This window comes from Lonchura striata, chromosome 5 (genome assembly GCF_046129695.1).
Source record: "Lonchura striata isolate bLonStr1 chromosome 5, bLonStr1.mat, whole genome shotgun sequence".
Lineage (NCBI taxonomy): Eukaryota > Metazoa > Chordata > Aves > Passeriformes > Estrildidae > Lonchura > Lonchura striata.
This window is the reverse complement of record NC_134607.1, coordinates 57,718,568-57,732,375: the sequence shown is the minus strand read 5'-3', so window position 1 is coordinate 57,732,375 and position 13,808 is coordinate 57,718,568. Positions and strand designations below refer to the sequence as shown.

Here is a 13,808-nt window from a genome sequence, read left to right as displayed (position 1 = left end):
TGGAGGTAGCTGCAAGTACTGTTGTGATGCACCACAAGCAACATGACTCCCTGTATACCTCACATTACAAGATTAGCAAGATAATCTTTTCTGAATAGTGCTCACTGAGAGTTTCAGTTCTCCTAAGAAGAGGAAGATGTTCCACAGAACCTGCTTAGTTTCAACCAACATGAAGATCTGGGTTGAAGAAAAGGAAGGAAAGAGGGGAATATGGGGGAAATGTTTTCATTGCTTTTTTTTTCAAAGAAAATAAATACATACCTCTTCAGCTTCACTAAAATTGCCCATTGCAGCTTTGGCTTGGGCATAGTTGAAGTTAAAAGTATCATTGTTGTAGAAGTAACTCTGAAAAATATGGACAAACCCCAAATAAATACAACAAAAAAATCTCCTCCCATGATAAAGCAACATTAAAAATACATTCCCCCGTCTCAATCTGAGTCAAACCATATAAAGAAGACAATGGGAAGGAAAAGAAAATCCCACATTAGGAACATATGCTATTTATAAACAGTGGGCAGAAGAATTATGGACTAGCTTTTCCATCCTACATTCATGACTACAAACACTGCTGAAACATTCCACAATATGAACTATGAGAGATCTGGAAAATGTTCCAAGCTTAAAATTGCAGTGGCAGCTTTTGTGGGTATAATTTTCACTTGGGGCAAGTGAAGACATGCTGTGCTGCCATGGTCTCTCACTTTCCAAGCACTTATTTCACCCCTAGGGTGGGTAAATAGGCAGTTGACTTCCTTGAGTCTTAAAGGCAGTTTAAGACAAACAAAACAGTTTGTTCTTCCAAGGCTTGTCAAGTTTTGTCAAGAGATCCTGTACATCTGGTTATGTGATGGATGCTAATCTGACAAACTGAGTCTCGTGATGGAGGTGAGGCCACACTACTGGGCTGTAGCAGGCAGCACACCAGGTAATAGCACTACTGTAAGCAAGCCTTGCTTTAAGGTACCCTTCTCTGTAGCTGAAGTGCAACACTGAGTTTTTCCCTCCCATAACACTAGATATGAAACATCTGGTTTAGGATATATCAGATTCAACTAGCTGTATCTTCTCTGAAAAGATACATGGGTCAAAGCAGTAAATGTAACTCAAGGTACAGGTTAGGCTGATATTTGGGGTTGACCTGATCACAGCCAGATTGAAGTATAACTCAGATGACCAAAAGTCAGCTGTGTTTTACATTCAGCACTGTCCCACACTGCTGGACCAGTAGAGCTGGCAGAGGTAAGATAGAACATGATACCAGCTGTAAGCATGAATGGGATTGAGGATCCCTGCCCAGCAGCCATGCACTGCTTATGAGAAAGCATGGAAAAATAGGTGGTTTATCCAATATAGTTACTGCAAGAAAGCACCTCTGTGTGCATAACGGAAAGGTGTAGGGAAGAGAAATGTTTTTCCTTATACAACATTTATAAAGGAAGATCAGACTTTTGGTTTTTTTCCCCTCTTTAGAGTGAGGAGGAGGTAAAAAGCATAGTTGGGACTGCACAAAAGGTAAACAAAGCAAGGCACAAATCCCTTTCCCAGTAGTATCTTCTTTCATGATATAGGGACACTGAGGAACAACTTCCTTTCACTGTCATAGGCAGTCTACAAAGGGTACTGATTTAGTTCTCCCACACACATCAAGCTAGTGCCTTGAAAGGAAAGGTGAGGGATTGCCACTATTTGCCAGAAGTGCAGGTCTCACCCTAATAGTCTATTGTAGCATGCACAAGACAGCAAATACAGCAAGCCGTGTGACAGCATGAGGATGAACCGATTGGGGTGAACCTTAAGCTCAGTTTGTGAAAACATTTCAGTGCCCTTATGGTGAACTAACTAGGGGTTTCACCATATAAGGATTACGACATTTTATTGCATTCTTTCTCAACAGTAGTTTCATGTGAATCAGCACAAGTTCCAGGTTAAGCAAAGCTGGTGAGCCATATGCTACTTTTACTGCATTAATGCTTTCTTCTGTTCAAGTAGATCCCATTGTATTTTTTAATTAAAATGGAGAAGAACTTTCTTCAACAACCAAACTCAAAAAATGTGCCATTCTGTTCTGGCCATATTAAGTGTTAGAGATCAAGCCTACTGCAAAGCAAAATGAGGAGAAATTAACAAGTGCTGCTGATAATACAACACATTTACAGCAGCTAACTTTTTTTTTTTTTTTTTAAACCACCTTGTACGTACTGGACTCTACTCTTTTGTTGTTTTTAGAGATCTTCAATGTTTTCATAAAGCCAACTGTCTTCTGAGTGATGCCCATTTCAATGAGATACTAAGATACCCAGCGTAAAAATTAAGAATTCCCATTGTGGCCACAACTCAGCAGAGCCGGAATCAGGTTGTTTTTCACTCAGTTAATCCCTGACAGTGTTGTAATGTCACCCTCAGGGCAGCTGGCAATACATTTATGTCCTCTGAGGCTTTCTTATTCCTAAAGCAGTTTTAGTTGATCATGGATGAAAGCAGTGTTTCTTGAGAGAATACCAAGCAAATAATCTTCATAGAAGTCAGCTCCATTTTAAGAGCTGCAGAGATTCAACTGAAGTTTATTCCTGTGAATGAAACACGAAAGTAAATCCATGTATACACCTTGCCTATAACATAGTACAGAAATAATTATTTCTGCATTCTTGTGACCTATAGAGAAGAGAAATTACTTAAGTAAATTTGAGCATGGCTAGTCTCAGCTGAAAAATTATGAGAATGATCAATTACTTCAAAAGGAACAAGATAGAAAATTTGTAGTAGGCAGTAAATTTTTGTCCCATATACCTTGGAGGTGGTTTGTAATCACATTTAACTTTGACCTTTTCAGTTTAGAACTAGTTGTTTAAGAACCTTTTCAAGGAAATAGAAAGAGCTGAGCTTATCTGTGGAGGAGTTAATTGCACTATAAATGTAAGGAATACATAGAATTAATTCTCTGGAAATTACCATCTATACCCATTGGCAATAAACTGAGACCAGATGACCAGCTCTAACTAGAAATCCAACTTTTAGATGGCTCAAGTAAGGCAAAGCAATTCTTACTGTTAATTTCCTTTTTTTCAATTACACACATACTCCAGTTTGGAGTGGTGGTGGTGTATCTCTTCATTCCACTACACTGGAGCCATTCCAGTGGCTAAAGCCACTGGGATTTCTTCAAAAGTCTCCTTCCAAACAAAGTTTAAAATCACTACACCTTCACTATTTTTCACTCATCAGCTGCTTTTGGGCACCATTACAACAATGTTTTTCTTTAGATCTCATACTCCTTATAACATTGTAGTTATAAGGAATGTATCTCATCTTGCGTATCTCCCAGTTCTTTTAATAATTTCTTTTAAAATTCTTATTCCTCTTCCTACTAAACACAGAGTTGTCTCAACTCTAGTTTCAAACCACTGGAACAAGACTGCAATCATTTAATGCATAACCACACTCCAGCCTCCCTATTTCTTCACATCTGACTAACTGTGTAAGTTATACCCATTCTATTCAATGATCTGATAATACTGGATGTTGACTTCAAGCTTCTCTTATTTTGAAAAATGCAACATTGTCTGCAGGGTACTCATATAACTTCTGCAAAAATAACATTCCTAACTTATTTTTATTACTTACTGCTTTGGTAATACTGCCCTATTTTAGCCCTTCAGTGACTGCTTTCCCTGTAAAATGTAAATGTTATTCCTTTCAGAGTTTTTCGTGTCCTACCTTCCTTACACACTCTTATTCACTAAAATGTTGTCTGCAATTATTAACCAGTGCCAATAATCTCTATCACTCACTTGATAAGTCTTATCATTTGGGTTTTTTTCCTCTATGCTGCCCGCCCCATAAATATACACTTTTGTTAAAATTGTCTTCCTTTAATTATATTTCTTACCTTCTGTGATGCCACCAGAAAGCCTGATAATGATTAGATTACAAGCATGCCCACCATGCTGCATGGTACTATTTTCTAAACTGCCTCTTTACATTTTAATCCAATTACTGTACTGAGCACTTCTGTCCCGCTATCACTCCTGTGCTTTATTTTTACTGATTTGTTTCTGTATCTTTTTATGTTTCCATTGTGTCTCACATAGTACAGTCTAAAAGTAGTGATTCCATACAGTACTACCAACACTAAATAACAATACTAACCTTGATTGAGTTGAGGTAAATTAGGACATTAGGAAATTGTCTAAGAAGAAAGAAGCAGGAGGACATGCACTGTCTCCCTGGAATGGTATCTAAAATTCAAAAGAGAAATGCAAATTTGTAGACTTTGAAAACACATGGTAATGGCAATCACTGCCAAGATTGCTGGCACCTCTGAAAGCAGCTAGTTTCTAAAAATAGTGTAGCTTGCCTTTTCAGGCAAAGGACCATACTGAAGGTTAAAAAAATTCCATTTGTTCATCTTGTCAACTCTCTCTACAGCATCCAATAACTTTTGCAAGACTTTGTTCAACAGCAAACTCTACAGAGACAAATAACAATTTTACCTAACAGGCCTTTTCCATGACACAATTTACATAGTAAAATTTTACCATGAATTATTCTTACTCTTAGGAACTGACCCTGTACACAAAGCCTGAGTTTGTTATTCTTACACCATTAGCCTTCTTTCTTTAAAATTATGTTTTTCAGTTATCCTTGACAAAGAAAATACATATTTTAATTTTAGTTTGAGTTAGAGAGTAAACTTGCTATACTGAAAATATTGTTATAAAAAAGAATTAATGCAGGAACAGGTAAAATACTAAGTGATATCAGATAGTATGGAAATTAATGTTCATGCATGTGGATTACCACATTGCTCACAAGAGGTAAAGCCATAAATAAGTTACACATATCAGTTTGAATGAGCATCACTCCACTTTGCTGCTCCCAATGTCATCATAACTTTGTTGCAACCATATTATGCTGTCACCTACTCTAACATTGCAAGCTGTGTTACTGAAAGCTATCGCAAAGCTGTTTTAAATATTCTGAAGTAAGCCTACTACAACTAATTTTGATAAGACCCAGCTAGCAGACATGGATGTATCCAGGTAGCAGCTGGGAAGGCCTAAATGGAAGAGATATCAAATCACTACTATTCCACTACATCAAGTGATCATTAGAGAGGATGCTGCTCTGTGCAGTTTGGAAAGGTGACAGAGATACGATTTTAAGGCCACCAATATCCCAAAGGTAATCTGCTTCTGACTATTGATTACCATCAATCTATCCACATAAAAAAATTAAAATAACTTCTCTATATGAAGAAATTTCATGTAACAAAAGATCAGTATTTTGACTCCATACCACCACACAAAATTAAGCATTCAACTGGAAAACAGTATATTCTCCTTTAAATATAATAAGTAGTAATTATTCCTGGAAAGCACTATATAAGATGTCAAAATACATTTCAAAGGAAAGCAAAATAGTCTCATTTTTTATCTTTTAGGACTAGGCTATACTGAGCTTGGATGTCCTATCATTTCTATATAGAGACAATCAATCCTTATCTATGTCTGAACCATACCATTCAGTTCTCCAACTTCAGAAGATTATTTGGTTATTTGTGAAATAACCTGTTCACTTGGGAGCAGAAACTGGCCTGTATATTTATCTGTCTTTTTTTACATGCAGGTATAGTTTTCATGACAAATATATGCCTTTACCAGACAATAACAGAAACAGTTTTATAAAAAAGAGCCAAGAAACATTGATTAACAAGACTAGAGACAAGTCAAAAATGCCCCTTTTCTCTGAAATTTAATTTCTGAAGTTCATAAAATGACAATTTATTTGAACAAAATTTTTAAAATTCAAAACATGCAAAGTAGACTTAAAACTGAGGGTGCTTTTTTAGTAAAAATGAATCACAGTAATAAAATATTAGAAACACAATATTCCCATAAACAAATTGAGTGTTTCTAAATTTTAGTATTTATTCTTATGTTCACATTTTGGCAGAAAGTTTTATTATCCCAGCACACCATCCCCCATATATTTTACTGAAAGATTCAGTTTAAAAAATCAAACAAGTAAAACATCTGTGTATCTTAAACAACTCAGCAATGAATACTACCTAGTGACAGAAAAACTAGAATTTTCTAATTCACTCCATGTGGCTTGTGCAGAAACAGGAAAAAATTGAAAAAATTCACTTGAAAAAATTACTTAGGGTGACTTAAGAGAACTTCAAAGAAAAGACTGCATGAAGTTCAGAAGAAATGTTTCATTCCTCTCACTCAACATCAAACATGCCTGAGTTGGTCCTAAAAGAAGACCATTGAAAACAAATGGGATGCTCTTTTTCACTATACTTGCAGTGGTTTTGGGTAGTTTGTGAGACTTATGCTAAGCACCAGAAACATTGCATTTATTGGGAATATTAATTTGTTTTCACTGATGTTCCTCTTGCCCCATTTCCTCCTTAAAAGAAATCTGATCTCTTTAATTTCCCATCCAGATGAGACCCTAATAGAAGAGAATGAGAACTAGCTATAAAAATCTACTTATATCCTCCTTCATAATGTCTGTTCCATTTCACGTCATTAGAATTAAGAATTTTTATCAAGCGTAAAAAAACCTCAAACTGTTCTTCCGGTGGTATGTCTGCTGCTAGAGAATGAATATTGACTCCTACACCCTTAGTGCTTCTTGGATGTTTTTTAGTTTTTATTTTGTCTGTCCCCTATTAAAGTATCCAACATAAGATAAAATGTGTATATTTAATGGAAATTACTTGCACATTAATTCAGTTTAGTCCATGTTCCTTGAACCTCCAAGGCAGAGATCTAATTAAGAAAAGCAAAGGGCTTAATTGATGACTACAAATGACTTTACAAATAAATGACGCTGTCTTCTTCCTAATCTCCTGTTGCTGCTTTTCATAATGCAGTCAATGGGATTTCTACAGTTAATAAAAGCAAGTCAGAAAAAATATTCCACATCTTCATTTTAATCCATTATTTTTTGATAACCCACATTAAAAGAAGTCTTGTAGATTGTTGTGGTTTAACCCCAGCTGGCAACTAAGTACCACTCAGCTGCTTGTTCACTCCAACCTCCTGCCCCCTAAAAAAAGTAAAGCTTGTGAGTTGAGATAAGAATAGTTTGATAATTGAAATAAGATATTATTAATAATAATAGTAATGAAAAGGGGACAGAAAGAGAGAAAGGAATAAAACTCAGGAGAAACAAATAACCCAGAATACAATTGCTCACCACCAACCCAGCCCCTCCCCAGACTACAGTAAGCCCCTCCCAGCCAACTCCCCATGGTTCATGTACTGGGCATGGTTTTCTATGGTATGAAATAACCCTTTGGCTCATTCAGATCAGCTGTCTGGGCCATGCTCCCTCCCAACTTCTTATCCAGCTCCTCACTGGCACAGCATGGGAAATCAGAAAGTCCTTGACTTTGCAAATCTAAAACATCACTGTGTTACTAACTTTATTCTCATACTACATTCAAAATGCAGCACTATACCATTCTCTAAGAAAAAAATTAAGTCTATCCCAGGCAAAACTGGAACATAGGCCCAGCAGTTGCAAGAAAAGACACAGCAAACGATTTCCTTACTCTAGAAAAAAACTACCTACTTCTGTATTGTAAATCTGCAATGCAGTTAAGCAACTTGATGAGGATCTTAAAGGTCCTTGGAAGGACTAGCTTGATGGGAAGTGCTGAAGCATGACCTACACACTTGAACAGCATGGCTGGCTACTTAGGAAAAGCCCAAGTATAAAACCAGCAAGAATTCCATTCTCTGTTCTAAATCCAGCAAAACAAATAACCACAAGTATTCAACACAGTGACTAATAGTCTAAGTTACCTAAAAACAGAATAACTACTATATTGGATCCAAGGTTTGTCTAGTTCAGAGTTTGCTGGGTAAGAATATACAGCTATAGAAAGAAGGTATTCTAATTTCACATATAATACATACTGTGTGTGATGGCATTTCTGCTGAAGTTCATCCCAGCTTTCAACAACACTGAGGACTTAATCACTGCTGAAAAATTTGTGTTAAATAGCCAATTGCCTTTAAATCTACAACTTCTTTTATACATTCTGGTTCTCACAAGTTTCTCTATTAAATAAGTTGTGTTATGTGAAAAAGTAGTTAATGCTGCTTATTTAATTGTCTTAAGTGATAATTTATGTCAATTTTCTTTGATTTTTGTATTGTACAGTAAATAATTCTTCTCTATTTCTCTTTTCCTTGTAATTTATGATGTACATAATCAAACTTAGTCATCATTTTTTAAACCAGGTATTCTGCTTTACTTAATCTCTCCTTTTCACTTACTTAAAGAATCTATCTCCTTTCTTTGTTCATCCTTGCTGTATTTATTGTATCCTTTCTTGAGCTACTATTTTTAAAAGAAATATAAGGACCAGAACTGTAGACAGTATTCAAGGAAAAGAATCACGTCTATATACAATGACAGTAATTATTTTTGTTTTCTCTGTCCTCATCAATTCTTAAGATCCTCTTCAACTTTTCTGCTAATTTTGCTAAATTTAATTTACATATTATTACCCAGTATTAAATAGTCTTTCACATCTTTCTTCATTGTGGAGGTTTTTATTTGTACTAGTATGGGTAATTTTGTACCATTGGCAAACCCACTTGTGTCATTATTTGTCTCCTATAGCTCATTAATTATGAATACAAGCCCTTTCTTTAGAGAAATAAAAGGTTCTTTCCAGTGTTTGTATCAGGTGCATTTTATCCTTTTCACTGCTATTTCCCTGTAAATTTTCTAATTTTCTGCTAGAAATTAGAAAGGTTATTACATAGCTTCTCTTAGGATTAGTACAGTAGGCATTTTTGAGGTATTTGCTAACATGCAGATTTTGAATTTGATTATATTCAGATGACTGTAGTACAATTGTCATTTCAAAATAAAATTTCAACTCAGATCCTATGTAATTCAATATTAGTCCAGAGTTACCTGTTAATTTGTGCTTTTTCTAAGAAAGATAGAAACAAAAAGTTCATGCTCTTTATTATGCCATGTAATTGCATTTATTAGGTAAATCTGGGCAGAACTAAACTCTCCAAGTATTATTTATCTTCCTATATAAAATCTGTAACCTGTTTAAAATGCCACTGTTCCTGTCCAGGCTGGCTGGTGAATAATTTAGCTTCAATATGGGGAGTTGCCTATCTAAACATATAATTGAAAAAAATATTATTTTACTCACTGATAAAGATTTTTTTTTTTGAGAGAAGTTTTCTATAATATTTAGAACCAGTTTTCCACTGGCATAATCTATTTATCTATATTTATGTACAACTTGTGTTTATTTAATGTACAATTCCTATTGTACATTAAATAGGAACAACATCCTACATGTTACCTTCCTCCTATCACATTAAAAAAATATTTTAGTTTTTAGCTTCCTCTTCTAAAATCAGGCATTCCACTTGACCCAACTTGTTTAAAAACATCTAATATTTGTATAAAAACCAACTTGTTTAAAAACATCTAATATTTGTATAAAAACACTTACATACTTGAGCTTCATGTCCTTGGTTTTTTGTTATATCCTACCTAGACAGAACTGTGCCTCTTCTATTTCCTCTGTACTGTTTCATGGTCTCAATCTGTTATTCATTTGAGGTTAAACAAAACCCCTCACACTATTTTACCTTTAAAGGTAAACTCTGCACACCCTGAACTGTGTGCTCTTTGCTATGGCAGCTTCTTCCCACGAACTTTTAAGAGGACGACAAAACAGTTCTTACATGAAGTACCATGAGGGTAGGATGCTCACAGTACTGATGCTTCCTTTTACCTCTGATTGGAACCAATCCTTCCCATAGGCTCGTTTTTTTCAAGTAATCCACCTCCCTAAGTGTACTACATTTCTGTTGCCATTTCCCCTGCCCCAGCCATTGAAAGGCTGAAGTCTCAGCCTGTCTATCTGCATTTTGCATATGAATTCAAAAGTATTTCACAGTAAAATTCAGACTTTTGGCTTCCTAACAATTTCAATTCTGGGATATATCTTCACAAGAAATCCTTCCCTGACTATGTCTGTATTATTTTTATCCATTTGTGCTCTTGTCACTCATCACACCTGCATGACTGTTACAGGCATTAAGATACTGGGTTCAACTAAGAATACAGCTCTGTTGTGCGCAGCCTTGATTTTGGGAAATGGACCATTACTGTGCAAGTAAAAGCCCCCTTACAACTATAGCTACCTGGTTGTCTGCCTGGTGTGGCTTTCATCCCTCAGACTTGCTAGCTCAGATTCTCATATAGTTTGTCCTGAAGCCATTTCAGTTAAAATGAGCTAGATCAGATTAAATAGTTTTAATAAATGGTATTTTCTAATCCCATCACACTTTGGCTGCCATGAGTTCCCGCTAACCGAGTTCTCCACTGCTACAGTTCATATTGTTTCTTCCTGTTTGCTGAGATCCCAGCTCTGAAGAGATACCTTCAATGCAAAAGGAATGAGTTAGGGGAATCTCATTTATGGAACCACTTCCAGCCTTACAACATTAAATTCTCTGATGCATGACCTCAATAGTACCAGGGCTGCAAGGGGAACAGAATAGAATGGCTCAACAGTATTTCTGAGTATTCTTTCACCAGTGATGCCACTCTGTCTCTGAAGCTTCTTCTCTTTAGTCACCATGGACACAGAAAACAGCATCCACTCTCTGAGGACCATGAGCTGTCTGTGCATAAACATGCACAAGTTACCCACCTAAAGAAACAATATTCACTGAAAATGCCTACGGAAGAAACTAGAAAGCCCCATTTAGTCTTAATTTCTATGTTACAAATACTGACTTTTTTTCATTTGGGATTTTTGCTTTTGGTAAAGAGGAGAGAAAAGAAGAACTTGGTTTGGTCTATTATTCAGTAAATAAAACTAAATATTGAAACTGTACTGGTTGGGGGCATGGTGGAGGGTGGGTTATAAAGCCTTTTTTTTTATCTCTTATTCAAGCAAGAAGTTAGTCTCAGAGCTTCCATTTAACCCTGTAGCCAAAGTCTTCTTTACATTTTTATAACCCTCAGTTTCAGAGCACCCTCAGTGCTAGGACTCTATGTACTTGACAGGCTTTCATTAGTGGTCCTGCATTTGTACCTGTGTATCTCTGCCTGTGAGGTTTCAGCTGCTCACTTAATCTAATTAATTACGTTGGTGTCTTCTGTTTCTCTAATGGGATTATTAGGCAAAGGCAAGCTGCTACGGAGTCTCTCATGAAGACTTGCAGTTTGCACTACAGCCTCTTTTCCAGATGAAGTCATACAGTAAGGTTTGGAATCGAGACTTCTAATTTAAACTTTCAAATTTGTTTTAGACTTTTTGAAACTCAGCCTATAGAAACAAAAGCCTAGCAATATTCCTGCTAACAGTCAGCAGCTAGACACAGATATGATGGTATATATTTGGATATTTTAAGATGGCTTACTTAATGGAAAAAGAACATTTTGAACATACCACATTCACTGGCTGATTCCCCCACCAACTGGAAGAACTGTTGAGCAATTTTCAGATGATCTCTCTGGAAGATGAGTAAAAAAGAAATCCAAGATGAGTTACACGGTTGATGCTACAATACACAATGAAAATATGCTCTAAGGAACACTTAGGGACCAACTAACAGATAAACCAGGGCTGAAGCAAAACCAGACAAGGTAAATGTGCCATTCTATGTGTCTAGATAAAGAAGAACACTGTAAAAATCAAACAGGGATTTTGGAAACAGGATAGAGAAGTTAAATTCATCTTGATTTACTATCAAGACCAGCAACAGAAATTTGCATTTCACTAATTCTGGACTGATTATTGTACAGGAGGTTCAACAAGAGACTCAGAGATCCTGCAATCTAAATAAGAAATGACTGCCTCTTTCACTCCATTCCAGTTTCTACAGATCTGTTCACATTGTGTTGTTGGAGAAGCTGGAGAACCTCATGGGCTTTACTCACCGAGCCCATTTCTTGTCCAAGTGCTGCATTTACCACCCCTTTGAGGATGTACTCCTGGAAAAAAAAAGGTAAAAGGGATCAGAGACACTCTTTTGTCTTACCCAAATCTTATAATTAAGACTTATATAAATAAATCTGTTTTAGTAGGTACTCCTGATAAACCAGGAGGGCCCTGTTACAGAGGTTAACACAGAAGAAGAGAGACATCTTTCAAGAGATCAATAACAGAATGTAAAGAAATACTCTGAGAATACTAGTCAGGATAGTAAGTACCAACTGTCTTACAGAGACCAAATTATTATCTTACAGGCATCGCGACAAAGAAGAAACTTGAGATGTACTCAAGGAGGTTTTACAAATATTAGCAGGGAGTTCTTTAAAAGTGTGAGTGAGAAATGGAAAACAAAAAAGCACAAAGAGTCTCATTTCAAAATGGGATCAAGAATTATTAGCCAAGTATATTGGGACAATATTTTACAATAGGAACAAAAGCTGCAGAAAACCATTCAAGTAAGTTCTGCTATTCTGAAAAATGCAAGAAGTGTAAAGCGACATCAGAAGACACTCGTCACTCCTCAGCACAGAATCACCGGATCTGTGTTTTTGAGGTTTTCCTTTTCCCTCCTTCCCTCCCTCCCTCCCTCTTTCCATCTAATTTCTTCCATACACTCATTAAAGGTCTCTTTTATGCCCAGCTGTTTGACCTTTGGAAAATAAGCAGCAAAGAGGAATAAATCAGAAACTAAAGATGCTGGAACAGCCACAGAAGAAAACTACAGCAGTAGCCAAGGGACACTAGTCTTCACTCATGGCAGCCAAAGTATGATGGGATTAGAAAATACCATTTATTAAAACTGTTTAATCTGATCTAGCTCATTTTAACTGAAATGGCTTCAGGACAAACTATATGAGAATCTGAGCTAGCAAGTCTGAGGGATGAAAGCCACACCAGGCAGACAACCAGGTAGCTATAGTTGTAAGGGGGCTTTTACTTGCACAGTAATGGTCCATTTCCCAAAATCAAGGCTGCGCACAACAGAGCTGTATTCTTAGTTGAACGCAGGTGGTACAGTAATTAACAGGCTAAAGTACTCATATAGGCACATATATAATACTTCATGCATGCACATTAAATTTATTGTTGATGAAGAGCTGAAAACACAAGAGTTTTAAGAGTAGAAATGGGGCAAGCTGTCCTCAGGATATTATCAGTTTATAACCTCTGTCTTTATGTGTCATGACATCATTTTCCAATTACCTGTGGAGCTGTAGGTTCCAGGTCCTTAATCAGGTTATAAGCCTCCTGCACATCATCTGAAATGCCAGACATCAGAATGCATGACAACCCATAGCACACTGTATTAGAACAAGTCACTCATCCTCTACAACATTCCCCAATAGTCATAGACTAAGAAATAAACCATTTAGACAGGAGGAGAAAGGGAACTATAAATCATTGTACATTTCTATCACAATGGTGATAGTTTTCTAGAACTCAAATAACAAACACAGAGTGAGTGATAGCTTCTTTATTACTACAGTTTTCCTAGCAGAGATGGTTTGGCCCCTTTGTTCATAATCCAGTGGCTGCCTTCTTAACAGCATAAGGTCAAAATAATAAATCCATCATCCTCCTGTATTTTGTTTTCGCATATTTATTTAGCCCTCAAAGAGAGCAGGGTAACATGATGCTGTAGGGAAACTTCATCTTTTCCTTAGCAAAATTTCAGCATCTGTCCAGCAGATCCTAATTAAAAAGGAAAAAGCACTACTAGTATCAAAGTTTAAATGTGAAGTTTGAAATCTATAAATAACTTCATTTCCATACAGGAATTATATAAACTGAATAGATC

At 36.3% G+C, this 13,808-nt stretch overlaps 1 protein-coding gene across 2 annotated transcripts in view; it reads right to left on the bottom strand.

Moving 5' to 3' along the window:
• The window catches only part of IFT56 (intraflagellar transport 56), a 55,866-nt gene that overhangs the window by 18,975 nt on the left and 23,083 nt on the right, over nucleotides 1–13,808 (bottom strand). For both annotated transcript variants that reach the window (XM_021552803.3, XM_021552801.3), the window contains exons 10-14: nucleotides 13,214–13,269; nucleotides 11,956–12,009; nucleotides 11,465–11,528; nucleotides 4,150–4,238; nucleotides 262–345 (exon numbers count right to left, since the gene is read on the bottom strand). In XM_021552803.3, the coding sequence (XP_021408478.1) occupies nucleotides 262–345; nucleotides 4,150–4,238; nucleotides 11,465–11,528; nucleotides 11,956–12,009; nucleotides 13,214–13,269 (347 nt within the window). The remainder of the gene's footprint in view (nucleotides 1–261; nucleotides 346–4,149; nucleotides 4,239–11,464; nucleotides 11,529–11,955; nucleotides 12,010–13,213; nucleotides 13,270–13,808) is intronic.